General features: G+C 41.7%; 1 protein-coding gene and 1 long non-coding RNA gene across 9 annotated transcripts in view; one reads left to right on the top strand and one right to left on the bottom strand.

Moving 5' to 3' along the window:
- dtnbb (dystrobrevin, beta b) overlaps positions 1–27,363 on the bottom strand; it is a 33,062-nt gene that overhangs the window by 5,158 nt on the left and 541 nt on the right. The window contains exons 2-17 of one of the 8 annotated variants that reach the window (XM_047611168.1): positions 25,313–25,356; positions 23,646–23,713; positions 23,313–23,393; positions 22,965–23,178; positions 20,474–20,559; positions 20,083–20,237; positions 19,892–19,997; positions 18,939–19,105; positions 16,840–16,964; positions 9,487–9,561; positions 6,142–6,232; positions 4,670–4,752; positions 4,229–4,342; positions 2,323–2,419; positions 1,996–2,016; positions 1–160 (exon numbers count right to left, since the gene is read on the bottom strand). In XM_047611168.1, coding sequence (XP_047467124.1) covers positions 1–160; positions 1,996–2,016; positions 2,323–2,419; positions 4,229–4,342; positions 4,670–4,752; positions 6,142–6,232; positions 9,487–9,561; positions 16,840–16,964; positions 18,939–19,105; positions 19,892–19,997; positions 20,083–20,237; positions 20,474–20,559; positions 22,965–23,178; positions 23,313–23,393; positions 23,646–23,712 — 1,642 coding nt within the window. In that variant the 5' untranslated portion in view covers position 23,713; positions 25,313–25,356. Of the gene's footprint in view, positions 161–1,995; positions 2,017–2,322; positions 2,420–4,228; positions 4,343–4,669; positions 4,759–6,141; positions 6,233–9,486; positions 9,562–16,839; positions 16,965–18,938; positions 19,106–19,891; positions 19,998–20,082; positions 20,238–20,473; positions 20,560–22,964; positions 23,179–23,312; positions 23,394–23,645; positions 23,714–25,312; positions 25,357–27,363 lie in introns of all 8 variants that reach the window. The other 7 variants (XM_047611166.1, XM_047611165.1, XM_047611170.1 and 4 more) reach the window with 7 other exon arrangements.
- On the top strand, positions 43–27,358 carry LOC125023712. The gene is made up of 3 exons (XR_007114666.1): positions 43–188; positions 4,207–4,371; positions 25,535–27,358. It is a non-coding gene; the product is annotated as an uncharacterized LOC125023712 (long non-coding RNA).

Here is a 27,363-nt window from a genome sequence, read left to right as displayed (position 1 = left end):
CCTGAGCGAAGGCCTCCAGCACGTCCCCTCCCACCCCGGCCAGGCAGTCCTGCGGGGTGTGCGTTGGGGTGGACCCAGCCGAGGTGGAGCGTATGGGCATGGGCATGGAGCAGCCCGCGCCGTGACTTGGAGAAGAATGAGGGGAGCCGCCAGACTGCGACTGCAACAGATGAAAAAAAACAACATTTGTGAGTATTATCAGCAAAATTAGCGAACCGTCAGAGTTGAGTATCTACTCGGTGTACACGGTAAAAGTCTCAAAACAAATGACAAAATGACAATCGAATGGCAATCAACTGAAGATCTCTGCACAGCAACATCACCTCAGACAAATCTGCAAATGCAACTTTACGTCCTCAAAATTGCCATTTGGTTACCTCATTCAGTGGTGACACAGAGATAAGTCATTACATTTCTAAGTAAAGAGACTAAGGCCTGGTTCACAGTAAACGCGAGGCACCGGCCATAAGTGAAATGCAGTACACCGCTCACACGTTTATTGCAGAGGTTTTCAATGTTTTTCAGGCCAAGGACCCCCCTACCTACTATATGTGTTCTATATTTAACTCGGCTTATAAACAGACATTATTATTATCATTTTGCATTAAGTATTGAGCTGTTCAAATAATACACAGGTTCAAATATTCATTTTTTTATTTCAAACATGTGCAACAGCCAGGTGGTGGTAACATCTTCTGACTCCTTTTATCCCTTTACTAAAATATGCTGGATTCATGTTAATGTATTTAAAGAAATTTTAATTTGTGGGAGAAAATTAAAAAAAAAAAAAATAAATCAATCGAAGATTTTGCAGTACCCGCGGCCAATGTGTTGCATTCTTGCATCACTCGTGTTGACTATGAACCAGGCCTAATACTACTCTGTGCTGTCCATATGCTACCACCGATTTCATTTATATTTGGTGTGAGAAGTGGTATCAGTAATCTTGCTTTATAACTTTTGGTAAGACGTCACATCTCCCAAAATGTAAACAATTACATGTAAAAACAAATCAAAGCTTAAAACCCATTTATGAACTGATTTGGACAAGTAAAAAAACACCAAGTGATCATAAGAACACGATCTACTGTACATCATGTTCTCCTGTTTGACCCTGGCAGGCAGTTTTTTTAAAAGAGAAGGCATCCTCTGTCTGGAGCATACTAAGCAAATTACGTAAGATATTTGGTTAGTTTCATGACACACTAGATTGTCCTCTGTGCGCATACCTCTAGGGAATCTAGATCTCTGATGGAGAGCCACAGAAATTTAAACGTTTTCATCAACAAAGCCAACGCTGCGTTTCATTGGACGACGCCGTCTCGTAATCACAGATTGCAGCTTTAAGAAAAGACGACCTTTTTTTTTTTTACTTTTAAAGGTGACTTTTATTAAAACAAACACAGACACAGATGTGACCAAAATAACTTAATCCTTATGGGGAGAACAAACACAAACTACACTTTATAGGATAGAAAAAAAAAAAAAAACTAGTAATCCTACACTGGCTGGCTGTACTCTGTCTCTATAGTGCACCTTTATTGCATGGAGGTTAATGAGATCCATGTGTGCACGTGGGGGCCTGTGCTGAGCTGTATCTCACAGAGAAAGGATCACTGTGTGTCCCCACAGGCTCAGGTTGATGGCTCCGAGCCAGGCAGCAGATGGCCAGCCTGACTGCGGTCCACATTAGAACGAACGCTGTTAACGCCGATGAAAGGAACAGGTCCCTGACATTTTGGACTAAGAAAAAGACAACTTGTTCGGCGTCAGTTTTTTTTTTTTAAAGGCTCTGTCTTTCAAGGAGGAAGTAGTGGCAGACTGTGAATTTGATGACCTGATCAGCGTAACCCTGTTAAATAGTGGAACCCTATCAAGTTTCCTAACTGCCTTCGATCACATCTGTGTGAAGGACAGAGTGTAGAAGCATTAAACTAAAGTGATGTGACTAGATCCAGGTATTGAGCCTAGCAAACTGAATTAAGGGCAACTTACAGCCTGCTTCTGCTCCTCATCCTATCAGCCAGCAAAGGTAAGCAGAGAGAAAGAGCAAGGAGAGTGAAAGCAACAGAATTAAAGCAATGAAAGAAGAAGAAGAAAGGGATTTCTGCATGCACCATAATGCACATCAACTCAAGATAAGTGCAGCATCTCGATTTCAGACTATTAAACACATTTCATGTCATTGAAGCTTTAAAACTCAACAATTTAAGGTAGATTTGCACGGCTAGAACCTGCAAGGAAGGTGGGTTTAGGATGTCAACTGTCTCTGCTCTGGGTCTCGTCGTCCCACTTCTTCTCGATAAATCTTCCCGGACTTACCTTCAGCAGCCTCATGAGCCCCTCCAGCTGCACCATCAGCTCCCGTCTGCTTTCTTGCAAGGCTGACATGCGCCTCTCCAGCTCGTCCTTCCTGTGCCTGTGGAAGGAAAGAGACGAGCAAGAAGTTACACATGTGCACGCTGTGCAGTCAGACGTTTCAAAGCGGAGAGCAGCATCGGAACCGATCCAGAGCGCCTCGCTTTTTGTTTCTTGTAGAGCGGATGAAAGATTGATGCAAAGAGGAAGCAAGTGAGACACAGAGTTCATTGTGTGCGAGGGGGATTTCTTCTCTGTCTGCTCCACTACGGCACAGTAATATTTATCTTTCGTGCGTTTGTTCACCAGTGCAACTATTACACGACCTTTGGTGTCATCATTTTTTTCTGCCTCGCGCTCCCTCGGCTCTGAAAGTTTCACTTGAGTCACTTGACTTCACTTTGACCCGGGCGTCAAATCCAATCTGCGAGAAAATCTTAAAATAGCTGCAGCGTTTTAAGTTGCTGTTAAATCATGCGGACAAATAGTTATGTTTCCCACTATGTCTACGTCTGTCGCCACTGTGCCATCAGTCTGTTTTACCCTTTTCCTTTGGATGTGCTGCAATATCCAGCTTTTTAGTCTGTTTTATCCGCTTTAAAAACCAGATTTTTAGGATTACTCTATTAAAATTTGCTGCCCTATGAAAAGGACTTTGTCCGAAAGATTATTATTACATCATTGCAGCACTGGAACATTTACATTCACATTTATCCGAAGAGTTAAAAATGAAGTGCTCACTTGACTATTCTTTAGTGTATTAGTACAATGTCTTATCTGCAAAAAGCTGCAGTTCTTCGGGAATACAACCGAAGCAGAAGAGCAGCTCAATGTGCAGAGAAGTAAGAAAGAAAGCGTAGCTCCTTGGCTTCACAGGGTGTGAACTTGATGAATGATTGCTATAAAAAAAGTTTTTTTTTCTTTTTTCTTTTCGCAGCTCATCTCGCATCAAAAAAAATCTGCCCCCAAGTTATTTTGGACCCCTGTCAAGTGATAAAATAATAATTCTGCGGCTGTCTCTTTACAGTGACAGCTTCAACGTATTATCACCCTCTGGTGTTCACAGTGTGTAAAATGTGGTTTGCTTCAAAAGACTGAAGCAATCATCTGCCTGTCTGAAGTCGTCCTGTGAGAAACGCGCAGACATCTGCAGACTGTAAACATCTGTTCCGTGTCTGCGTAAGTGACATATCAGAGCCGTGGCACCCGAACACACATCCCCGTTTGATGAAACAGTTACCACATGACACAGGACTGAAACAAACCAGCTCGAACTATCAATAAATAATCATTATAAACATGCATTATTAAACTTGATAAATGATAAGTGGAGTAAATGTATCCTTCTGTGATGCAGACCATTTAGTTTCACACTGTTCTTATACTAGTTTTCCATACATACTGTCTATATATATATATATGAAGCTTTGGGAAACGCAAATCATGACTTATTAATCATTAAGTGAAATTGATAGGTAGCTCATTATTTACATCATGAAATATTAGGAAAATCTATAATAATTTAAAACCTTTGCCTCAATGTCTGACCTCCTGCGTGCTTTTCGATTCATTATTCAGTCTACACCAGACAAACAATGAGTCCTTCGGGGCAACAAGTGCTGCAACAAGGCTGAGTCTCATCCAAGAACCGGACCCAGCGTCCTGCCAGCATGACAAATGTCCGCGCTGCCGGCGGAGCTAATTCAAAAACATCCTCCCGAATTAGGAAGACATTAGTTCTACTTGAAGAATGAGCTGGGCACGACGAAACGCAACAACCCCGGCGCCGCGTTTAATGCTTGATTTACTTAAGGGTTTGGCTGTTCTCTCCCTTTTGTTGCGGTGCAGGTGGTTGCGGCAGAAACGGTACCTGAGGAGCCGCAGTTCGGTCAGAAGCGTGGGATTCTGCTGGGCTTTTTCTGGCGTCGGCTGTGAGGCCTGTTCATGCTCCAAACGCAGCCTCTGGATCTCCTGCAGGATCTCCCTGGATGCACCGGACAGCAGCGGTGAAAGGTGAGGTTAATTAACCATTTAATAGTAGGAGTAATATCTCAATGCACATTGTTTTACGGTATTACAAGTAGCATACAGAAATGAGTGGTATCAATCCTATAAATAACTCAAAATATGCATACTTCATGAAGCTATTCTATATTGTTGTAGTTTTAAATCTATAACAGTGCCTCCATATTTTCCAAGACTTAAAACTCGACATCAGTGCAACACCTGAGCTAGCATCGTTAGTTAGTTTCCTGCCAACCAGCGAGCCAGAGAAAGGAAGGAAAGACTGGTGTGTTCTCCCACATCATACCTGTTTTTGTTCTCCAGCTCTGCAATCAGCTGCCTCTGTTGCTTATTGGCATCGAAGTTGAAACTCAGATCTGTTGGAGGACACTGTTGCTGAAAAACAAAATTATCATAAAGTGGCGTTAAAAAAAAAAAAAGAAGAGTCAAACACAAAGCGTTTTTTTCTTCTTCTGACCGCGGCGACCGGTAATGACGCTCTGCTGGAGGCTCGCTGTGTCTCTGCACAAACGGAGAATCGTTTTACTTCACCACAGCTCACCTTCAAAACAGCCAAACAACGCAGCGGCAGAGACCTGAAACATGAATGCAGCATTTTTTTTTTTTATGAATTTTATCATTTCAGTAACAATGAAGGAATAACATTAGACCTTCTTGAGGTTGTTCCTACGGCGGCTGCTTCATATTAAAAGAATTCAACATGTCCAGTGGCCATGGAATTAAAAAGAAAGTCGCTCTTCCCCATATGAAAACTATGAAAAGTGTAGATCATATTATAACTCTAAAATGCAAAATTCACATGCTAAGATTTAATATTAGCTATTATTATTTTCACTAGTTTTAAGTTCTTGTTTGTAGATAGGACACATTCTCCCAGCATCAGCTTAATTTTTCCGACAAAACTGTGACTTTGATGAAAAAACGTTACTGTTTAACTCGGAGGAGGAAAAATAAGTTTGGTTTTGATATACTGTCACCATTTGCTGAACATTAAAACATGTGCAGCAGCTATTTTATATTTTGGACGCGGTCATTTCTGAGTTTGACACCTCAGACCCCATTTTTTCCCAAGTTGTCTTGAATGCAGCATCAGCTGCAGCTGGATCTCAACCAAACTTTCCAAGACCGGCCCCCACCCTGCTTCTGATTGGCTAGTGATGCTGGTTCAGAGAGGGAAAGCTGCGTTACTCTCATTCCACTGGCAGACGAACTCAATTCACAGCTCGAACCTTACAAATATCCTGCATCAACATTATTTTTTTTTCTAAATTTTGATCTTTTTTTCAATCACAATCGAACACCTGAGATCTGACACTGTGCTGTGATACTTTGAGACCTGCATATTGCACATGTAGGAAGACACGTAATTCTGGTTAAAAACTAGTGAAACAGGTGAAAACTGGTGATGAGCTCAGATTGGACACGTTTTGTTGTGATCTCTGGACCCCAGGTTGGGAACGACTGGTCTATACCACAAAAGCTGCTCCCCTGCTTCTCTGCTCAATTCGTGACTTGAACTTTACTGCGAGTCGTTCCCTGTCAGCCTTTCTTACTGTGCACTGCCAAAAAAAAAAGTAAAAAACGTCAATCTTTTTATTAAAAAAACAAGCACAAAAACAGCTAAGGATGAATAGACTTGTCAACACTTCAAGTTCTGTAGCCGAAAAGAAGCTGCAACCAATAACTTCACAGGGTCCCGTTTGAAAATGCGTGTTGACAGAAGCTCACCGTGGAACCTCTTCCCACTGAGACACTCACCGTGGAGTTTCCCGCCTCCGCTGCCAGTCGAGCCGCGTACCGAGCGATGAGTCGGTGCTCTTCATCCAGCCGGCTGGGGCTCTCCAAAACACTGGCCAAAGTCAGAGACAGACACACACACACATCACGCACACGTGCAGCCGAGCGCCGACTCTAAAGTCAGAAGCTTTTATGTAAGTGAAGTCATTACATAAAAAAAAAAAAAAAACTCGCATGGAAAATAAAGGTGACCTTGATTACACTTGGCTTTGACTCCAGTGTTGATGGACAGGCTGAGTTAATTGGTCATAACAATGAAGTGAGACGGTGCCAAATGAAGCTCGTTCCTGCCAGTTCATCGCTGACTGGAAATGTCAAATAAGTCACGACACTTTAAACGATCGCGGGCGCGGACAGATGACACACGACGTATGCTGTTCTTTTTCCCTGCCGGCGGTCGACAGTGAGAATCTGTAGCTGTGACCGGAGAGTTAAGACCATTAGACCCAATCTGGATTCAAAAAAAAAAAAAACGCTGCGTTTGCAGGCTCCGCTGCTCACGTCTTAAAAACACCACCCGACATTCGCACTAAAATCTTATCTTTCCCAAAGCGGATACAAAAAAAAATGAAAAAAAAATGTGCTGCTGTGATGAGATAATTTTAGCTGCTTCAGCTCCACCTCACTTAATTCAGCGATGATATCTTAAAATACTTGGCGGATCATTTTCCGCGTTTCCGGATTGTGTCGCTTGACTCAAAAAAAAAACATTCACATAAACTGAAATGACTCCGCCAACAAGCACTTGTTTTAAGATAGCAAAAAAAAAAAAAAAAAATGTGGGACACTTTGTAAATAATTTACCGCCCTCGTCCTCAGGCCAAAGCGCAGGAAGAGACTGAGGGTTGTTGTAGAATTCAAGTAGTACATTAACACCCATCAGAGAGCTGCTCCGCTCGGATCTTCGGGGAGTTTCTCTCGGCTCCACCTCACGGTCTGAGCCAGGTCGGATGCATGAACCGCCTTTAAGCTAACGTTTCCAATTGTTGTTGCACGTCTGAAGCATTTTTAACTCAAACCCACGTTATGTTATGTAACTTGAGAGGTCGCATTTTGTAATATTGTATATTGAGCTCTCAGGTGTTGTCTAAAATGAAGTAGGAATTAGTTTCCCACATTTCCTAAAAGCTTAACTCAGTAGTGGGACAATTCAGCTGCATGAAACGACGACTTTTATCATAATAACATTTGCCTGAAAACCAGAAAATGATCATATTGTTTAAAGATACTTATCATCCACTATGTTATGTTAAGTTTTAATCTAAACACGCATTCAGTCAGATGTGAGTTCGCTTAAATTTCTTCAAGCACAAAAGCAGGATCATCATCCTGTGGCGCCGTGGTTCTGTGTGACTAACAGGTAATAATGGCGTGCCTCAGGGAGAGAGGGCACTGTGGGTAGTAGCAGATGCCATGTCAGCAGAGCAGACGGCGTCGGACTGTGGTGGAGGCTGGAATCACAACACAGAGGAGTGCGTCCAGCTTCGACTCTGCCCTGACATCTTCCTTTAGCGAAGCTTCTTTTCTCCTGATAAAAATGGAATCTGAAAGGGGTCGACACACAAGGACAGCGCCGGCGCTATGATTCTGTTTGGGGGCTCTCGAAAAAACTGAGGCGTAGCCACGCGGGGCTTTGCATTATTCAGCAGTCGCATCATTGACTCATAAGCCCTCGGTGTGAATGCAGGCAGGTCAGAGCTAATTATAACAACAAGGGTACTGATAACGAGAAAGCAATATTTACAAATGTTAGACAGAGAGAGTTCTCTCCCAGCAAACCTTAGTGAAATCTGCTCCTTCCCTCCTCATTCAACACCTTATCTACACAACACACGCACACACAGCGCACCCACACTGACACTCAACACAACCTATTTTGGAAGTGTCACGGCGGCTTAATGCGCAATTTCTGCCCTAAAAATGGTAGCTTTGTAGTTGTTATTACCCCTCCGAGGCAACAGCATCCTCGGTGCATGACATCTTCCCAAAGCGGCTCTGACTCACGGAGCCAAATGTCAAAGAAAAAGGTTATCAGGCTTCTTCATTACTGCCACAGTGAAACAAACCTCGGGAGAGCGTCGCCTGCCTCTTGTACATGCGGCACATGGTTCCTCCCACTGACCTCCACGGGGTCTGGATGCGAAGGCATCGTTTACAGCCTCGGGTGTCCCTGTCTTGTCAGCTTCCTGCTCTAATCTTGATACCGTCGGCCCTCGGAGACAAGACTGCACTGCACAAAATGTCCACAAAATATAATCTGGTATTGATTGCTCTTAGCAGAGTTAAATAATATGTTTTTCTTCCAAATTTTAATGGCAGCGGCTTCTTTTAAAGCTGGTCGCTATTGACACGACCTCACATGTGGAATACTCATGTCAGATTTTCATCTTAAGTTGCACACTGCTGGACATTTTTTTATTTATTTATTTTTTTTGCAGTGTACATGCTGCCCTTCAGCTGCCAGACCAGGGTCCTTGGTGTAGTACTGTATGGTTGCAGCCTCATAGGAGCACGAGTGGGGGAAAAAAATAAATAAATCCACAGATGTCATTCAAGCTCTGTGTCAAGATTTCAATCAAGCACCTGACGTTAAACCAGGGTTGATATCTACACTTCCATCCTTTCTGCGCACTGGACAGAGACGCATCTTCCCTACTAATGTGCTCCGGGCAGTCCCGAGTCCCTCAGCAGTCCCGTCTCGCAAACAGCAAATTGCCGGAAAGATGTGACAGAGAGATACTGTACACAAAAGGGATCCTGCACGGACCTGCAGATACATCACAGCTCCACGCGCCGCGCTCTCCATCGCTGAATTCATAACCACAATGGCTCATTACCAGCGTGAGTAAATAATAATAGAGGCGGCCTTTCACCGAGCGGGGGCCCGAAACGAGAGGACAATTAGGCCGCTTTCTACGGAGCCGTCGCCGGCTATCTGCTTACACGATGAGGCTCCAGTTCTATCACAATCTGTTTGTCAAATCAGCCCTTTAAGTATGGAGCGCGCGCATATTCTTCATGACAGCGTAACAAATTCTGCTCTAAAAATACGCGCACAAGGGCATGCTGCTCGGATCCAAAAAAAATAAATAAATAAAAAACATGTGTGTCAAGTGTTAAGGAGCAAATAACATCTGTAGTATGATTTGCTGCGCTTTTCTCGCTTAATGATAAACAACCTGTCACCTATTCTGAGCATGTGCCGAACACTCTATGATTAAAACGTGTGTGAGGTTAAGTGACACTTTGTCACCTCTAAAGATAAACAGAGGGAATAAACGACATTGAGCCTAGGGGATTGCTTACCTTTTGGTAGGAGTAGGTGCCCCGGAGGACATGAGCATTGTGTCGTTCATGTTGTTGGCCACCGGTTTCGGCTGACTAAAAGACAAGATTAGAGGTCTTTAATGCTACACTGCAGAAGCCTGTGGGGCTTGTCACCAGGGAATGGAGGAGAGGGCAATTTGCATTTTTATTAATAATCATGAATCAGCGATTCAGTTTTAATCCAACTTTACCAAAGACTGTTAGAAAAAGAAGGCAGGGGGATCATTACAAAGTAAAATAAACAACATGTTGTACTCCGGCAGACTGGTGCGAAATAATTGACGTTTTCCGGGAACAGCGATTCAGATGTTTTTAGGCTATTAGCTTAAACCTAATTAACATGAGCGAGCGCAACAACAGCAGACAAGAAATCTAATTAAACTGGAAGTCTGTGAAAAACTCGGAAAGGTGACATTGCAGGAGGTAATTTGCGAGGGTAAACAAGGCAATGGGGTCCATCTGGCGGCTGAATCAGCGGCGAGGCTCGCCTGGACCCCGGAGTCTCGTTATCGGATCAAAATATAACCCTGCACATCTCAGGTGCTCTCACGCAGACAATAGAAGCCACTCACGGCGGCACTTGATTTACATGCATCTGCAGTTGCATCTCTCGAATCTGAACGCAGCATCTCTCCGCACTTATCAGCCCTGATTTATTCTGACCGCTTTATTTAAAGCTCTCATTATCACATAAAAGGCAGAGCACCGTGGAGCATTCTGCTCCGTTATCCTTATTTGTCCAATCAGCATTTTCTTTCCTTTTTTTAGTTGGTCAAATCAAACTATTTATATCCACATTGTACAAAATACTGTTATCAGCATGAGCCAGTGAGAGCCTCATTTCTTTTTGTAGGCTTTCCTTAATATTACTAAATAAAATTAGAACAGAATAGAGTACATGTTTCCTGCATTAACATGAATACAAAAGAATATTTAGCATGCTAATTTTAAAGACATGTTATTTATTCATTCGCATTTCCCTGCTGACTCGCCTCATAAGAAAACCATGAGCAATTCAACCGTCCTAATTTACGTTTCTGAGGGCATTTGCTCGCTTTTAATCCGTGCTTCATGCAACAACGATGACAACCGCAAACTCAAACCCCCTGCACATGCTACCCCCCCTCCAGTCTCCTTCACGGACTGTGTGTGCACAAACTCCAGTCCATCTGCAGAATGTTTACCTTCCATTCAGCGCCCATTAAATTTACAAGAATCCGCCGCAGACAGAAAGCCGAGACGCGCCGGGCTTCTCACTTACCTCTGTGAGGAGAGAAAGCACCTGCCCGGCTGGAAAAATACATCCAACCGCTGCTGTTGCCAGATGCCTAATCTGCCCTCAACTGAGCAGGCGAGCATCTCAATGTGCTACACTGCTGCTGTCTCCAAGGAAACTCGGAGGTCACGTGACTTTATGACGACGTATATTCTCTCCCTCTCTCTCTCTGTCTCCTCTCTCTCCTCTCTTGTCTCTCCCCGTCTCTCTGCCTCAACACTGTTTTTTTTTTTTTTTTTTCTCACATCTCTCTCCACTATAAATTAGAGAAATGCCATTTCACTCAAAAATACCAGCTCAGTTGCTATAAAAAGCACAATTCCTCTACTGTCCCGTCAGCAGAAACTCTTTTTTTTTGTTCTCGGACTATAATTGCATTTACATATATTCACATCAGTGAGTTACGTAAGCCAAAGCTCTTCACAGCCAGTCTCCTATAAATAATCATTAGCCCTTTTTTTGATATAGCAATATAACTCCTGCAGAGCGGCAGTATAAAAAAAAAAAAAAGAGCTTATGCAAAAGAGAAGCAGTCTTTCATTTTCCTCCAAAAATATATGGATGAAAGCTAACAGGCATTTAATTCACATCGGTGTCTGCAGCCCCGCGCCTCACCGGCTGAATAAGCGCTGATTAAGGGCACACGGGCCAGACGTTTTTTCTCAGAGGTCAAACGGGAGTGAACCGACAAAACATTTAGGAACTAAGAGATCAAAGTCTGCAATGCGCTAAGCCTCGTGTTACCTGCGTGCAGAGAATGACGATGTACCCCCCCCCCTCTCGTTCCTTGTACTTGGCAGGAAAATTAAGTCTGGCGGCACATTCACCTTATTCCTGACGACGGCGGATGCACGGCTGCCTTCAATCGCCCTCAGCCGGCTAAAAATAATATGCAAACATGAGGCATCCTCTCCTGCTGGCAAACGGCACTCCTATTTCCCCACAAGGCTGTCAGAACCTCGAGGGGCACGAAAGCCATAAAGGCTCTCAGAAAAGTGAATTACACGCCCCTTCTCTCGGTTTTAATGACACTGTCAGGTTTTGGGTTGACCCAGAGAATTAAAAAAAAAGAAGAAGAAATAAAACAGAGGAAAGCTTTTTAAAATCTTAATGGATTTGTAGGGATTATAAAGGCAGAGGGAAATTGCTTACTAAATAGTAATCACTGCAAGCGCTGAGAATCTGAAGCTGTGTGTTCCAAATGCAATGCAAAGTACAGTAAGACGCCCACATTCGACTCTTTTGGTGCTTAAAGTGTTTTGGCAGACGCAGTGCTAAGTCTGAAGGTAAGAAGCCGTATCCTAGATTTAAAGTTTTTGAGACAGACAGAGCATCCCAAGCCTGTAACTCCTCTGCAAAAAAAAAAAAAAAAAGAAAAAAAAACACAAATCCCCAAGAATCCTGCTGACAGTTTGAGAGAAGAGAAAAATTCACAGCTCAGCTCACTGTTAGTCTCTGCTTTTAGACGCCAGTAAATATTTCAAAAACAGCATCAGGACAGCGGCACTTCATCTCAAGGCGACGTGAGGGTTTGGACGTCTCGTGAGACTCGTGTCCGTTCGGCTTTGGGCTTTGTGATCAAACCTGACGCTCTACCCTGATTCTGCCATTATTACTCACTCACAGAGGCTTCGTCAGCCCTCACACACACACACAAACACACACACACACACACCTGAGAGATAGCGCTGATGGATGTCTCCAGGTTCAAAATATGAAACAACACCCCCTCACAGATAACATTCATCGGGTCTGGCAAGTAGCTGCACTAGTTTCTGAATTCCATCAGTGCTTTTCTTTCACTCTTATTTATCGTGAATAAAAGGAAGTCGGCGTTGAATGAAACTGGACTCTTGGCTGGTTTCCTGTGACTAATTATCTGAGGGATCAAGTCGGGAGGATTTCTGTGGCCAGCAGGGGAAATGGTAATGGGGTGCTGATAATTACCATATTCAGCCATAATGTCTTTAAAGTTGACCATTAACAAATGGGAATCAAGCCATCAGTACCACTTCTTCTTCCTCACGACTGCTAATCACCTTAAAGGAGCAGCCAAACTTCACAGGAAGTGGAAACTCCAGTATAACCACAAATCATTGCTTTAATTTAACTTATAGATTATAAAACAGCTGAGATATAACACATAGGTCTTCAACAGGGAGCAGGAACTCCAGTGGGTTCACTAAATCTTTGGTTGATTAGACATTTTTTATGCATACATTTTTTTTTATTTTAATTTCCCCTACAGATTTAATTTTCTTTACATATACATTAACATTAATCCAACATATTGTAGTAAAGGGATAAGAGATAGCTTAATATTGATGCAAAATGATAATAATATTGTGTATTTATAAATAGCACTAGGGTAAATTTATAGAACACTTATAGGGCGTTGACGTTGAAGACCCCTGATATAACATGTAAATTAGTGGTGCTAGTGTTACGTTCAAATGGAACAAAGCTAACTGGCTCTTTCATTTCCATTCTTTATGCTAAGCTAAGTCTCGTAGCTGTAGTTTCATGTTTAATTATGGATTAGATGTGATTAGATGTCAGATGTGCAGAACAAGCCTAACAGTTGTAATCGAGCCCTTGTGCTAAGCTAAGCTAAGCTAGCCATCTGTAGGTATGTAACATTTACAAGAGTGGTGTCAGTCTTCTCGTCCTAAATCCCATTATTGTGATTCATATTACCCTACTAAAAGTAATTCTGTATAAACGAATGTGTAAGCCGTTTTTTCCTGTCTGTCATTTTGAAGACAGGCACAGGTAAATATAGACACATTAAATCTGAACAAAAAAAATGAAAATGGTAGCCACTGATGAAAAGATATTTTGAATGTTTGAAAACCTCCTTTCACTGCACGGTGACGAGAGGCACAGCTTCGTCACTGCACACAAATAAAAACATACGCTTCAGGTATCAAAAATAGTTCTTTTTTGTTGTTTTTTTTTCCATCACAAATGCCAGGGACCTTTTTTTTATGAATACCCTCCCTGCGTCAGACATAACAATAGAGATGGAAAGACGTACAGACAAGTAACAGGGGTCATCAGTCAGATCCATTATCCTAAAAGTCAGCGAACATGCACACGCGGTGTCACCAACCTTGAAATGCCATCAGCGAGAGCAAGAGAATGCACTTTATCCATAACGGTCCTAAAGGAGAACACAAGAACTTGCCGGCACTTCTGACCAAAAACTTCCATTGTAGACGAATCACAGATATTTATATTTAAAGCTACAATCGGATGACCATAAGTGGAAGCCTTGTACAACAGTAGAAAAATACGTAATTATTATTAGAGTTTTAACACCGATGCAACATGCAAACACAATTTTACTGTACAATATTTTAAAGTGACAGTGCAGAGTCTTTGTCTCCTCCTACTGGTAGTAAGAGTAATTACACAAACCCCTTATATACTGTACAGTCCCTCAGACTACTCTAACTCTTTCATTGGTCTCTAACTAAGAAAAAACACACCACTTGTAATCCATGTTGTTATGTTTTGGTCATTGGATTTTCCATGCAGAAAAGGATATTAAAAAACAAAAAAATTAGTGGTTATTTGATTTTCATTTTAAAATTCAAAAATTAAAATGGAAATCCCAGGCATTTTGCCTTCATCAGGGTGGAGAAGGGATAAACAAAATTAGTCGATTTTCATTTTCTGCTTCTAAAAACAAAAAATAAAATCATTAGAAGACAGAAACAGAAAAGGGCCCCTTTTATTCATGTTGTGCAACCGGAAGTTGACATTTTCAAAGTAAAAGCACGTGTGTGGAATCTTACTCTGACGTGATTTTTGACGTGGCAAAACAAGGCTTGTCATCTGCTGAAATCTTTCCATGCATATGAGATAAATGTTAGCTAGTAGCTAGCTATTCACTGATTATATGTAGTTATTTTTATTTTGATAGTGATCCATGTCCATGTCTTTTTAATTTTAGAATTATAAAATGAAAATCAAATAACCACTCATTTTTTTTTTTTTTTTAATATCCATTTATGAACAGAAAGTCCAATGACCTTCCTTTGAACGCTGACTACCTGGGAGTGTCAGAAACCTTTCTTCTTCTTCTTAGCTTCTCTTTCATTCCAGAGACGGAGAATTCATAGAACCGTGGTTACAACTGTAACTGTTTTTCCTTACTCCCACCATACTTCTGTTTGCTGGTGGCTAGTTACTCCGTCTCCATACCGGTGCTCCTCTCCTCAGCGCTAATTAAACCATTACAGACAGCAGATGTAAAAAGCATTACATTAAAAACCTGATTCAAAACAGCTTCTTCAACTACGGCTTAATATGTAACAGATGTTAATTTATAGTATATGTAAAAGTCCTGCACTATAGCTTTAACTGTAACATAAAGAGTGACATTTATTTGTATTTTTTTTACTTTTGAATATTATTTTTTTGTGAAATTTGACCTGTTTGAGTTAGAAGAGTTTAAAGAAACCAGCAGAGATGTTTCTCTTTGGTAGAAGAGATATCAGACATTACAACGGATCCTAAATGGCCTTTCTTTGCTGTAAGCCAAAGTGATACGGGACTCCTGGTTTAACCACTGTGATACACAAGCTTAGTGTAAAACCTACTCTGTCAAAAGGTTGAAGTAGCGTGAAATGGAAATAATCAATTTCCTTAACCCCGTACGTACATTTAATCACTGTACTTCACATCCCTCTGCAAAAGAATTCTTTTTTTGGAAGCAAAAAAAAAATAAAAATCAACAATTACCATAAAAAGCCTTTGTGTTATAATGTTAAAATTAACAAGAGGTCAAACCGGACTGTCCATTTTCTAAGGCTGCCCGTTGTCTAAAATAATTAACCTCATAAAAAAAGAGAAAGTAAAAAAGGATTACTTCTTGCTGGAGGCCCTGGAGAGAGGCATAATCCAAAACAGTTCTAGACACAAATTTTATATATATATATATTTTTTTATCAATATTAATCTACTTGCGTGATGTAATTTCATGCTACACGGCCTATACTGGGCAGACTAATCCAATCGCCCCATCTCTCAGTTGGAGGAAAACATCCGGGTCGACAGCTGATTCTCCTCGTTGTGATGAATTGTAAATTTATGCAAATGCAAAACTTCATCTTAGATGCATAAGTTTCAGCACAATGCAGAAAACCAAAAAAAATAAAAATAAATCCTACCGCCATCGGGTAGAGACTGCATGTGAGATCCAGAGATGATGTTAAAACAGAACATCATGCGAACGTGTTTACGTTCACTCTCTCCCCAATGACACAGCTCGCTATCAATTACTCACTGACACTTGCCAGCAGCAAAAGAAAAAAAAAAAAAACAGCGAGTACAGACAGCTTAGATTGATGGTCGTGACTGGAATACGATGCGGGATTTTGTTGTGAAATGTGCCACGGGACGTGTAGAAAGCTCAAGTGAGAAAGTTGTGAGATTTGCTGTGATCCCGCTGATGCCACGAACAAGCGAAATCACGCCTTTTAAAACCTGCGACGTCACGTTTTGACATAGTTTTAATGCGGCCGTGATGAGAAAAATAAGAAAGTGGCTGCACTGATGTGGACTATGTGGCTGTGTCTTGGTAGTGGAATTGATTATGGAAATTGCGCTATTTTTCAACTGAAATGTAAATGAGTGCGCGGGGTTTTTACGACAGCGGCACAATATAATGCATTTCCTATAATGACTTCCAGGAGCCTCAAAGCCTGGAATGTGAGATTTATACCACCGTCCCTGTTTCATTGCCAACAGACTGATGAGGATGACTGCACTGTTAACAGCAGCAGCAGCAGCGGCCGCTCAGCCTTCGTAGTATATCAGCATTTCCACGTTGACAAATAATCACGGGCTTGACACCTCACAGAGAAGCCACGCCATCAGTCATGCGGTGACGGCGAAATGGAAAGATGGAGGCGGTTACATGACGCGAACAGACCATAGATCATGGAACACACTGGGCCTCTGCGATGCCGTTAATCAACAAACCAGTTGGGCCCTCCGTCAATAATGGCACAGACAGTGGTGAGAAATGCACTGGGAGCGTCACTTACACAGTGTGGGTGAGTTCCTGCGGTCTCTCGGCCTGCTCGGGGAACACAGGATGCGGCGGCTCTCCGATGGGGACGCAGCCCAGGGATTTACTGATTGCGTGGCTCAGCTTTTTGGCCGGAGACTTCTGCGAGAGGCGAAACGGGACAGACAGATCACCTGTCAGCTCGCCTGTTACATCAACGGCTGTCACTGCGTCTGGGAAGCAGAGCTGCTTCAGAAGCCACGTTTACATAACTGGGCCGACTATTCGTTTGCCGTGATAAAAAAACGTGGATCTAGTTTCTGCACGCTCAGGAAGGATCCTCTGTCTGCAAGACGACTATCAATTTTATTGGCTGCTATAACCCAAACGGCCCTCTGGCCTCCTGACTGCAAAATAATTTGACAATTATGCTGCAGTCATGTCACACGGGAAATAGGAGGGAAATTACCCAGGAGTGCTCCAGCATCAGATAACGGCAGACGGTTATGGTATGAGCACAGTGTTAGTTTTATAAGAGTTAAAGTATTGCTCCTGTGACAATATAAAGACATCACTAGTTAATTAAAGTTTGGTTTGTGATGATTTGAGGATGATATGAGTCCATTCTTATGGTACCATTAAGCCACTTTTAAATAATCAAATATAGCCTGAATGTGGCTAAAGCTGTTTTACGATACATATGCGTTTTATTTAAAGTTGAAAACTGTCATTAAACGTGATGATTTCAGTAAAATTTAACAATTATTAATTTGTTCTTGGTAGGTTAGAAAAGATTTTGAAATATGTTTTAGTTTTTAGAAATAATCATTGTTATTTTTCTTTTTTTAAAAAGTCCCCATGAAACAACTAGAGCGCTAACTACATATGTACGTACATGTTTCCTGTAATCACAGGAAGCTAAGGAGCCTGGTTTCCTCAGAAAGAGGCTGAGGGAGGGACATGGAAATTTGAGGAAGAGTTTCTTTGTATTCAAAATAATTTGGGAGCGCATGATGACTCATCAACACGTTTTTAAGTAATTTTCCAGGAAGTGATGAACGAAAATGCTAAAAATACCAATTATGAAAACCTACAAAACAACTTTCTGGTCCAGTTTTAAGTCAGATACCAGCAAATAATGGAAGAGATATCATAAAATGACTTAAAAGTGTCATGATTATTGCAGCAAATGCTATCATTCAAGGTTTTAAAGATTTTTTTTTTTTATCCTGTGGTCAAGAAGAAACACCATAAAAGCATTAGTGAAAGGCTGCCATAGCAATTCCTATTCACTTTTTATAGATTTAATCACACGACACAGCACTTGGTTTGCATAACTAGTCTAGACACCAGGCTAAAGTGAGACATTGCATTTTTGTGTTTGCTGTAAAATGGTTAGTATGTGATATAAAGCTCAATTTTTCATTCCTTTGTAGGAATTAGTGGAAGTAATGACATGAATTTAAATGTAGGTACAAGGAATTTGTTCATAATGTCCCGGCAGAGCATGCATTTTACAATGACACGCAATAAAAAAGTACGTATTGTGTAAATGGAAGTTTCTGATGGGCTAATAGAAGTCTAATATTACCAGCTACTCAGAGGACAAAGCTGCAGAATGCCAAAACCATCACAGGCTCTTTTGAGAACTGGACACTAAATAGTGTAAAAACAGCGTCCGAGATATTCCAGATTTCCTTCAGGACAGATTTATTCACCTAACCTGTGTGATAAATATCATGAGTGTTTTTCCTATCAGAGAGTGTTTTGTGTTTGATGCGCTCAGGCATGTCATTCCCGTCCTGAAGCTACACGAGAAGTCATTTTTCTCTCTGCAGAATTCAATCCTCCGTTGGCTGCGATTTCCCTTGTTTTCGATTTATAACGGAATGATTGAGCTTCGGGGGGGGGGGGGACAATGCGGCAACACGGCAAATTCAGTCAATACCATTTCGTTAGCCAAAATGAGTAAGTCCTCGTAAAATCCCCCAAGCGGAATCGCTTTGCAGGAAATGTGGGGACGCGGTTACTACGCTGCAAAATCACTCCACTCACTCAGAGAGGTATTGACTTCAGGACTGTTTGGAGAGGTCTGCATCACGCGAAGCGGGAGAGTGATAAGAGCCTCCGTCTTACCCAGGACGAGTGCTCCTTCATCTGGTGCTGGTTGCTATGGGGACCATTGGCATGGCCGCGCCAGAAGCAGCTCTGGCAGAGCTGGTAGCCGTGGCACTGTTGGCACCGATACCGGAAACCCATCATGCTCTCGCTCCGGCAATAAGAACATTCCACCGGATGGAAGACTGAGCGGCGAAACAAAACAAGGTTTTCCGTCAGAGCAGCGGCAAAAGCATCTGTGTACAGTTAGTTTTTGGCAGACAACCTCATATATATCCAGGTTTAAATTTTCACTATGTTTTTAGATTAAACCAATAGTTCATCAGCATTTTGGCGTCTTGGTAAAGGAGACGTTTCCTATTTTCCCTGCATGCAATGGCTTAATTTTAAAGACAACATATAAATAACTAAAATGCATAAATCCACATTAAAGTAGCAGAACTGTTATTCTTACCATATCTAATCAATCACCTCTCAGACCCTCAGATTTTGACTGGTAACCACTGAACTGAGCTACTAGCAGATAAAACTAGTTCCACTTTGACGAGCCACATCAATAACATCCTGATCAGGTTATTATTATTTGTGTTAACTTAGGTTAGTACTGTGTCAATAAAAGGCCTTAATCACATAAGAATAAAACTCCCAACAGTCCCTTAGAAGTGGAACAGAGAGTCACAGAGGAAGTTTTAGTACAAAGAAAGCAGTTTTATGTTCTGTACTTTAGGAAAAAAGTTTTACTTCAACACCGTCTCCCTTTATCACAGCACCATCTGTCAAGTTTCCTTCCTTCTCACTTCAATCAAAATGATTCGAAATGAGATGTTTTAAACGCAGCTTAATGAGGATAGCAGAAACTTTTATGTGTAAATTCTCTGCTTGTACACTAACTATTCCAGTGTGTGGCATTAGATAGATTGTGTATTCGGTAGATACTATTTGTAACTACCTGAGCTTCAACAACAACTTACCATTTTCAACATTAGCAAGTCGGTGCATGAGTGGCAACCACACGAGACACTGAGGAGGAGGATCTGCCATCAACACATCCAAAAACGTGTTCAGCATGATCTTCTTCTAGATACAAACGCAAACATTGGAGTTGTTAAAAAGTCATCCGCCCACGAGAGCGAGGGTTGAAAAAGTACGTCTTGCTCCCCACCTGCTGAGGGAAGCACGTCCGGACCGAATGCTCCGTGTACCCGAACGATGGACCCTCGAACACGGCCGTGGGGAGCTTCAGCACCTCCCGGAGGAACTGATCGAACTTGGCAAACACCATGACTCCGCTCGAGTCGGAGATCTGTGAGAAAATATCTGAGAGACGCCAAATGTCAGGCTTTATTCTCAGCCCAAAAAAAAAAGGGGCTTCTGACATTTATGTGAGCAACTATTGATCCTCAGAACAAACACTCAGCAGAGTTAATACATGTGCATTTATAGTAAACGAATCCTTCATGCACGTTCCAACAGTGCCCCTGTGTGTTTGACATGAGCAACTACATGAAAAACCTTAGACTACCTTTCAGAAAGTGTTTTGTAATTGTACTTACAGCGTAGTTTATCCACAATTTTCCCACCACACATTGTTGCCAGCATGGCTTTCATGGAGAAAACGGTCAGTTTCCCGTGGCTTTCACTGCAAACCCAAAGAAAAGTGGTGTTCAGTCAGTGCGGTACAATGAACTGTCACATTTTACATGTTTTATTAAATATAAATAGACTTGTGTCATCCATTAAAGTCATTATCTGAACCTTTACTCTCAGTAAACACAGGAGCGCGGGTCGTTATTAGCCCCGCGTTCTTCTTTGAGTCTTTCTAACTCGCCAAGAGGGACCGGCTGTTTCACTCCAGATTCATTTATCTCTCGCTTCCGAGCAGAGCCGACGGAGTGCATGAAACCTCTCCTGCCTAATTCGGTTTGGACCTGAGGGACAGATAGAGGGCCAGACCGCTTCCTGTGATCGCAGTCGGCCATTTGCACAAAGTTTCCCAGAGATATGGCGGCATGAATAACAAGAGCGCGGAACCAGAGTGGCCGCACAGATAAAAGTAAACCAATTGAACACTGAGTGAATGAATGGACGGACGGAGAGGAAGAGGGAGGGAGGGGAGGGAGGGGGGCAAGCAGCCAATCAATTTGAGCGCACAAGGTACAATAATGAGAGAGAGCTTTACGGTCAATAGCAAACCTCTCTGCTCCAGGATGCACGGTATCTGAGTGCGGCGCAGTCATTAAAGAGGAGGGAGATACAGTAAAACATCAGCCGGGTTACTGCAGATGAGTTTTTTAATTTTTATTTATTTTACACAGCACACTTTTACGTCTGTGCTTCCGTATTTTTACTCCGTTATTGAATAAATCATCTCACTGCCAAGAATTCTGAGGCCTAAAACCTTTTAAATGAATAATTTGGATAATTAAATTCCTAGCAGCCTGGAGAAGGTTTTTGTCTTTGAAAATAAAATGCCAGCATTGTGTTTTTATGGTTATATAATTCCCTTAAGCATTTCTGCAATTTGCAATCTGCAAAAGTGTTTTTTAAGTTTGTCCATTAAGATGAAGAGAGTCTCACTTGTGTCAGATAATCACTGAAGGCTGGATATAGACATTTAATAGACTGTGCATTGCTCGAAATGAATGATAATCCTCAATTAGTAAACAAGCTTTTGTTTAATCCACGTCAGAATGAAGCTCCTACACTTTTATTTTCTCACCTCATGAGCTGTGCAGTAAATTCAATCTTTTTTTTATACTATATGTAAAAGATAGATTTCTTCCTGAAAAATCACTTATTGCACATTAACATCATTGACACTACTGTTGCTGCCAATAAAACTAAACTATCTGAAGCATTTATTAATACCCCCATATCTCAAATATTACTATTAATTCTACAGGCTGTCTTAATTACTGACCCCTAGTCTACTATATAATAGTAATTAGACTCATTACAAGATATGGAGACAATGTGGACATAATCCTCTAGCTGGGAGTGTTTTTCTTATTTCTAAATGAATTAGTTGCAGCGTGAAGGTTTATCAAAGTCAGTCCAACATGTGATCACTCGGTCAGATATAGCTTAGCCGCGACTTAGCCGTGCTCAAGTGTCACATGTGTGCTCCTGTACTTATTTTGTAGTTTGATTATTATTCCTCCCAAATGTTTCTTATCTGGTGCCAGTTTTAGATCCTGGAAATGAAGCAGCTACCCGAAATACTGCACATCCACATCACACATGCTTCACGTCAGGGGCCATCGGTAAAGAGTCTTAACTAGTTTGGAGCTCTGTGACTTTTCTGCAAATTCAGCGCATCAGAATCTCGTCAGAAAGATCTCTCTGATTGACTGAACCAGTGAACATTACAAAATGACAGAATGAATAAACTGATAAAGTTGAATAAACCAACTGATTCAGTCTGTAGCTCCTGCTAGCTGCGTAGCCTCTCACCTTCTCACCTTCAGCGTTGCCAGATTGGGCATTTTCAAAAACAAAATTTGGGCCGGTTTAGGATCATTTTGGACGCTAATTACTTTTTAATGCTGATTTTAAACGAACCCAAAGTGCATTTATTTACTTTTCCTAAGTCTGTGCGTGTACATGTGCTTTTGCGCCCTGATTGTGCACAACTTGTGCGGTTTTCTAAAGAGCAGAGATGCACTACATCTTCCGTCGTTCCACCATCAAACGACTCATAGTTGCCAGATGTGAGCAGCTGCGATGGTTGGTTGTTGCGGTTTGTTGCAGTTTGTTGCTGGATGACTTCCATGTTTCGATTGCGTACTAAACGAGATGAGAAGTTGAACGTATGTGCAAATAACTGGTATATTTTGTGGTGTGTTTAAGTGCAACTTTTTGGCCACGATAGGCACTGGAAGTGTGCACTGGAATTTGTAGTTCCTCCCCCAATAATAATCATCAGAAATCAGCTGAGCAACAAATCAGATCACGCAGAAAGTAAAATCAATGCTCAGTTTAGTGACCTGCCAAACCAGGGCTCTTTATCTTTAACAGTTAATGCTTTACGCTCCTGTCTCGTACCTGTCGTAAGTGGCCACCATGAAGTTGAGCAGTAGCCCAATGGACTGCTCCACATTGATCTGGTGTGTGGTGGGAAGCCTCTTGTTGAGTTGGTAGTAGATGGAAGACAGAATAGTCTCCAGCCGCGACACATTGATCTCAGCGTTGTGGTCCAACGTGTTGAGCCCGTTGTCGCGAAAGGCTTCGATCATGTTCCAGACATCCACTAGATGAACTGCCAGGGAGGAGGAGGAGGAGGAGGAGGTAGGCCAAACAGACAGAGCGTAATCAATTAGGGTCTCTATTCAAGTTTGAAAAAATGCGTCATAACAGCTGGAAAGAGGAGATAATCTTTAAGAAGGTTCTTACGGTTGCATCTCTTCTGCACAAACCGCAGCTTGCAGGCGGTCCTATAAGTTGACAGTCTGATGACGTCAAAGTTTTGAGCTCCTGAAAGAAAAGAAATAAAAAATAAATCAGAAAAATTATATGTAGCAGTCAACAGTCCCACGATAAACAGATTAGTTAAACTCTTTCCAAACACGAGCCTTGACGGTACATGTACAAAACTGTGCTTCTTGTGTGGGAGGAATTATACTAGTGTGAGGGATCCACGCATCTCCTGCTCCGCTTCGAGCCGGTCAAAAAAAGTAACTGCGTTGCGGCGAAGAGAGATTTTCTCTCTCAGTCGACTCCACTCACTCATTTCCATGAAGAGCTGTCTCTTCTCCACCATGGCCTTGCCTCGTTTACTGCCTTCCTCGATCATTCTGTGGCACATCAAACAGCAGAGCATGCAGCGCTTACTGTTAACGCAGCAGCATGTACATGAAAAAAAAAAACACACAGCTCCTCTCGCTGTCCAAAGTTGTGCTCAGTACATATACGATTATATAAGTAAGACAACAGATACATACATTTTTTTGGGATGAAAGAAAAGAAAAAGAAGGGTTCATGAGTGCATTATTATATCAAAGGAGGACAAATAATTAGCAACCTGTTATGTAGTTTCTTCATTCAGACGAACTCTTGAGTACTGGTGCATCAAAAGGATAAAACGTCTTCTTTTATCTTTTATGTTTACATCAAAGTCTGTGTTAGTCATTAGCTGTTTCATTGGTTGAATGTTAGAGGATTTTGAATGTATACAGCACTATAGAAGTATGACGCTATAGCTAGCAGTTGATTAGCTTAGAGTGTAGCACACACATTAGAAACTGGTAGCAGCAAGTTCTAAAGCTCATATTATTAACATGTTATTTTATCTAAATTTAATCTGCACACAAGAAATAAAAGCAAATTTGAGAAATTATTGTTTAATCTGATTAATTATTTATATTTATGGCTAGCCTATTTGAGGATTTTGAAGGTATACAGCAGTATATGTGGGAAGAAAACTTTCTCTCATATCAGTATTGCTACAGCTAGCAGCTGATTAGCTTAATATGGCATACATATTAGAAAGATTAGAAAGTCTGTGTTAGTCATTAGTTGTTTCACTGGTTGTATATTTGAGGATTTTGAAGCTACACAGAACTGTAGCAGTATGAAGCTATAGCTAGCAGTTGATTAGCAAGTTAGCAAGGTAGCAGTTGACTAGTAAGTTTAATCTGCACACACACAAAAAGCAAATTTGAGAAATTCTTGTTTTATCTGATTAATTATATTTATTGCTAACCTATTTGAAGATTTTGAAGGTATACAGCACTTTATATGGGAAGGAAACTTTCTGTCACATCAAGCTACAGCTAGCAGTTGATTAGCTTAGTGTAGCATACGTAAAGCTCATATTATTAACATGTTATTTTATGTAAGTGTAATGTGCAGAAATTCTTGTTTTATCTGGTTAATTATTTCTATCTATTGCTAACCTGCTGCTAGCCGGTAGCAAATGATCCTGCCAGGAGTCAGCGCACTGTCCGGTACCTTCAAACAGTTCCTTTAAAATGTGCTGACCGACAGTATTTAATATTCAAACGTTCCGACCGCAGGATGATGCAGAATTCACCCTGATGTCTCCTGAACATTTTGAACTTTTGCAGTAGTGTGTTTTTAAAAAGGGTCTCTGTCTGTTTTTGCTTCAAAAGAGCCTCCTTTGAGACAATAGCCACAGGTTTCCCCACTTCAAAAAGTGTCATGTAGGCTTTTAATGCAGCGGTACAAGTCATTTCTACAGAAAGCACATTATAATTTAAAAGCCTCCAGTTGTAATTGTCATATCTGATAAAAAATATATATATATCTAAGAAGCATCAGTAGATTTGTGTAAATCACATTTGACACTTAGGAGAGTATTTGGGCCTAGAACTCATAATGTCAGCACCGCACGTCTTTCCTATGATTCTTTAAAGATTTTCAAAAGCACTCACCTGACTCTGACTGAATGTCACAAGTGAAGCCCTGAACGTCAACCCTGTGAAGACAAAACACATTGAGAAGTTTGTCAGGACGTCTTTACCACAAGAGACATGCTATTCCTCGCTGACTTCTAACAATTATCACCTTCCCTCTTCCCCTTCCTTCCTTCAAACATTTCATTAACTCCCAGTTTGTGCTTTTGTTTCCCCCCTCTCGCTGCTCCTCCTGTACAGATATTGGCGAAACCCGGCCGCGGAGCACTCCAGCGCCTGTGGTCCGTGCGAATGATAATTCTCCGTGACATCCCGGCTCACCAGTGACTGTGGGCTAATGACACCGACTGAGCCGCCAAGGAACCACTTAATGATGACGAACTCGGGGGCACGTTACGGGCCGTCCCTGCGAGGGCCCTCGGTCCGAGCGCGTCTGGATCATTCACACGGTGCGTTTACTGACTGCGGAGGTTTGGGGAGATCTGCAGATCAGCAGAGCACGACCTTAGGAGTCAATGTTCTGCGTTCAGAGAATAGTTTTTATTTGCTTCTATGTTGTGACAGAGCCTCTCTCTCCACTCGCAAACTTACAGCTCTGACTCGTGCTGAGTGTGTTGAGTCACAGGCTAAGGTCTTTAAAGTGGCCCTTCCACTGAAACTACAGATATTATGATCATGATTATGTCTTCACTAAAGGTTTAACTTCAATAACCTCAAGATTTATTCTCAAATACCGGTTAATTCAACACAACAGGCCCATATATACGGTGTACATTGAATCAAAAAGAAGAGAATATCAGAAACACTTGATTTTCTGGAGCAGCTGAATCATCTTCAAGTCTCATTATGACCACTCATCTCACAACCAGCAGATATGGCTGCAATTCAAGACGGCAATGAATCGCTATGTCCTAAATCAAGCTGTCGTTCTAATGCTCGTAGCTCAGTGGGAAAATCATGACAGTAACCCGTCACATGTACGGGCGCACAAACCCAGTCTCTGTGTTTATTAAAAGGGGGAAATAGAACTTAACCCAGGCTGTACATTTACGTGGTGATAAGTCGCTTCTAATGCCGAGCTTTTGGAGGAAAGCGTTTGCTTTGCAGTGGGAGACCCGGCAGGCACATGTCAGCAAAATAACACAATGCTTCATTGTAAATATTGAGCTCATGAAGTAACTGGTGAAATTCATGAGCAGGCAGGCTTTTTGCATTGGACCAAAAAAAATGTAAGCGTTGCCTGCTGGCGGAAAATGACTGGTTTAATAGCTAAGTTGACGGTGTAAGATGTGGAAACAAGTTTTTAATAATTCATGACAAAATGAATTCTCAGACCAGAGAACATTGAGATCACTATCAGTGAGATCACTGTGGTAAAGCCCTGGGTTGATGGGAATTTTTTTTTATTTTATTTTATATATTTTTTTTTATTTTTTCCTAACCATAGCTTCATAATATTTCGGATGTCGGAGGTTTGTGATGGAGTCAGACTTGTGTGTAGAATTCATCACAGGCATTTAAAGGTGCATTTTAATGTAACCGCACCTTCAGCTTCGAGGTAATGACAACATCCTTTGACGCGAGTCAACATAAGGACTGGGTTACTGCAGTATCTCCCCGCCGCTGATATCATTCACTTCTTCGTTTCTAGGAGCCTTAATTCTCTCACTGAGCACCACTGCAACACTTAAAAAATCACTTCTGGAGCGACGGAAGAGCACAAACGCAGCCACATCGCTGATTTAACTGCATATTTACCTTATTTCCGCAATGGGAATAGTGTGTCGTGATGCCCATAAATTATTATTTCATTTTTTTTTTTTTTTTTTTTTCCCCTTCCTAGTTAACACACAATGGCAGTCCTGTATCTTTTCAAATCTCACTGGTGTGTCGAAGAGAGACACATCACTGGCCTTTTACGGGGGGAAAAATCACGCAGGTTGCGTTTGGAGCATCATCATCATCATCATCATCGGCAGCAGCAGCAGCAGCAGCAGTAGCAACATCAGATTGGGAGGATAAGTGGTACAGGGTGAATATTTCCTCCGTGATTCACAGCCCCGCTCTCA

This window comes from Mugil cephalus, chromosome 17 (genome assembly GCF_022458985.1).
Source record: "Mugil cephalus isolate CIBA_MC_2020 chromosome 17, CIBA_Mcephalus_1.1, whole genome shotgun sequence".
Classification (NCBI taxonomy): Eukaryota; Metazoa; Chordata; class Actinopteri; order Mugiliformes; family Mugilidae; genus Mugil; species Mugil cephalus.
This window is presented reverse-complemented; position numbering and strand designations above follow the sequence as displayed.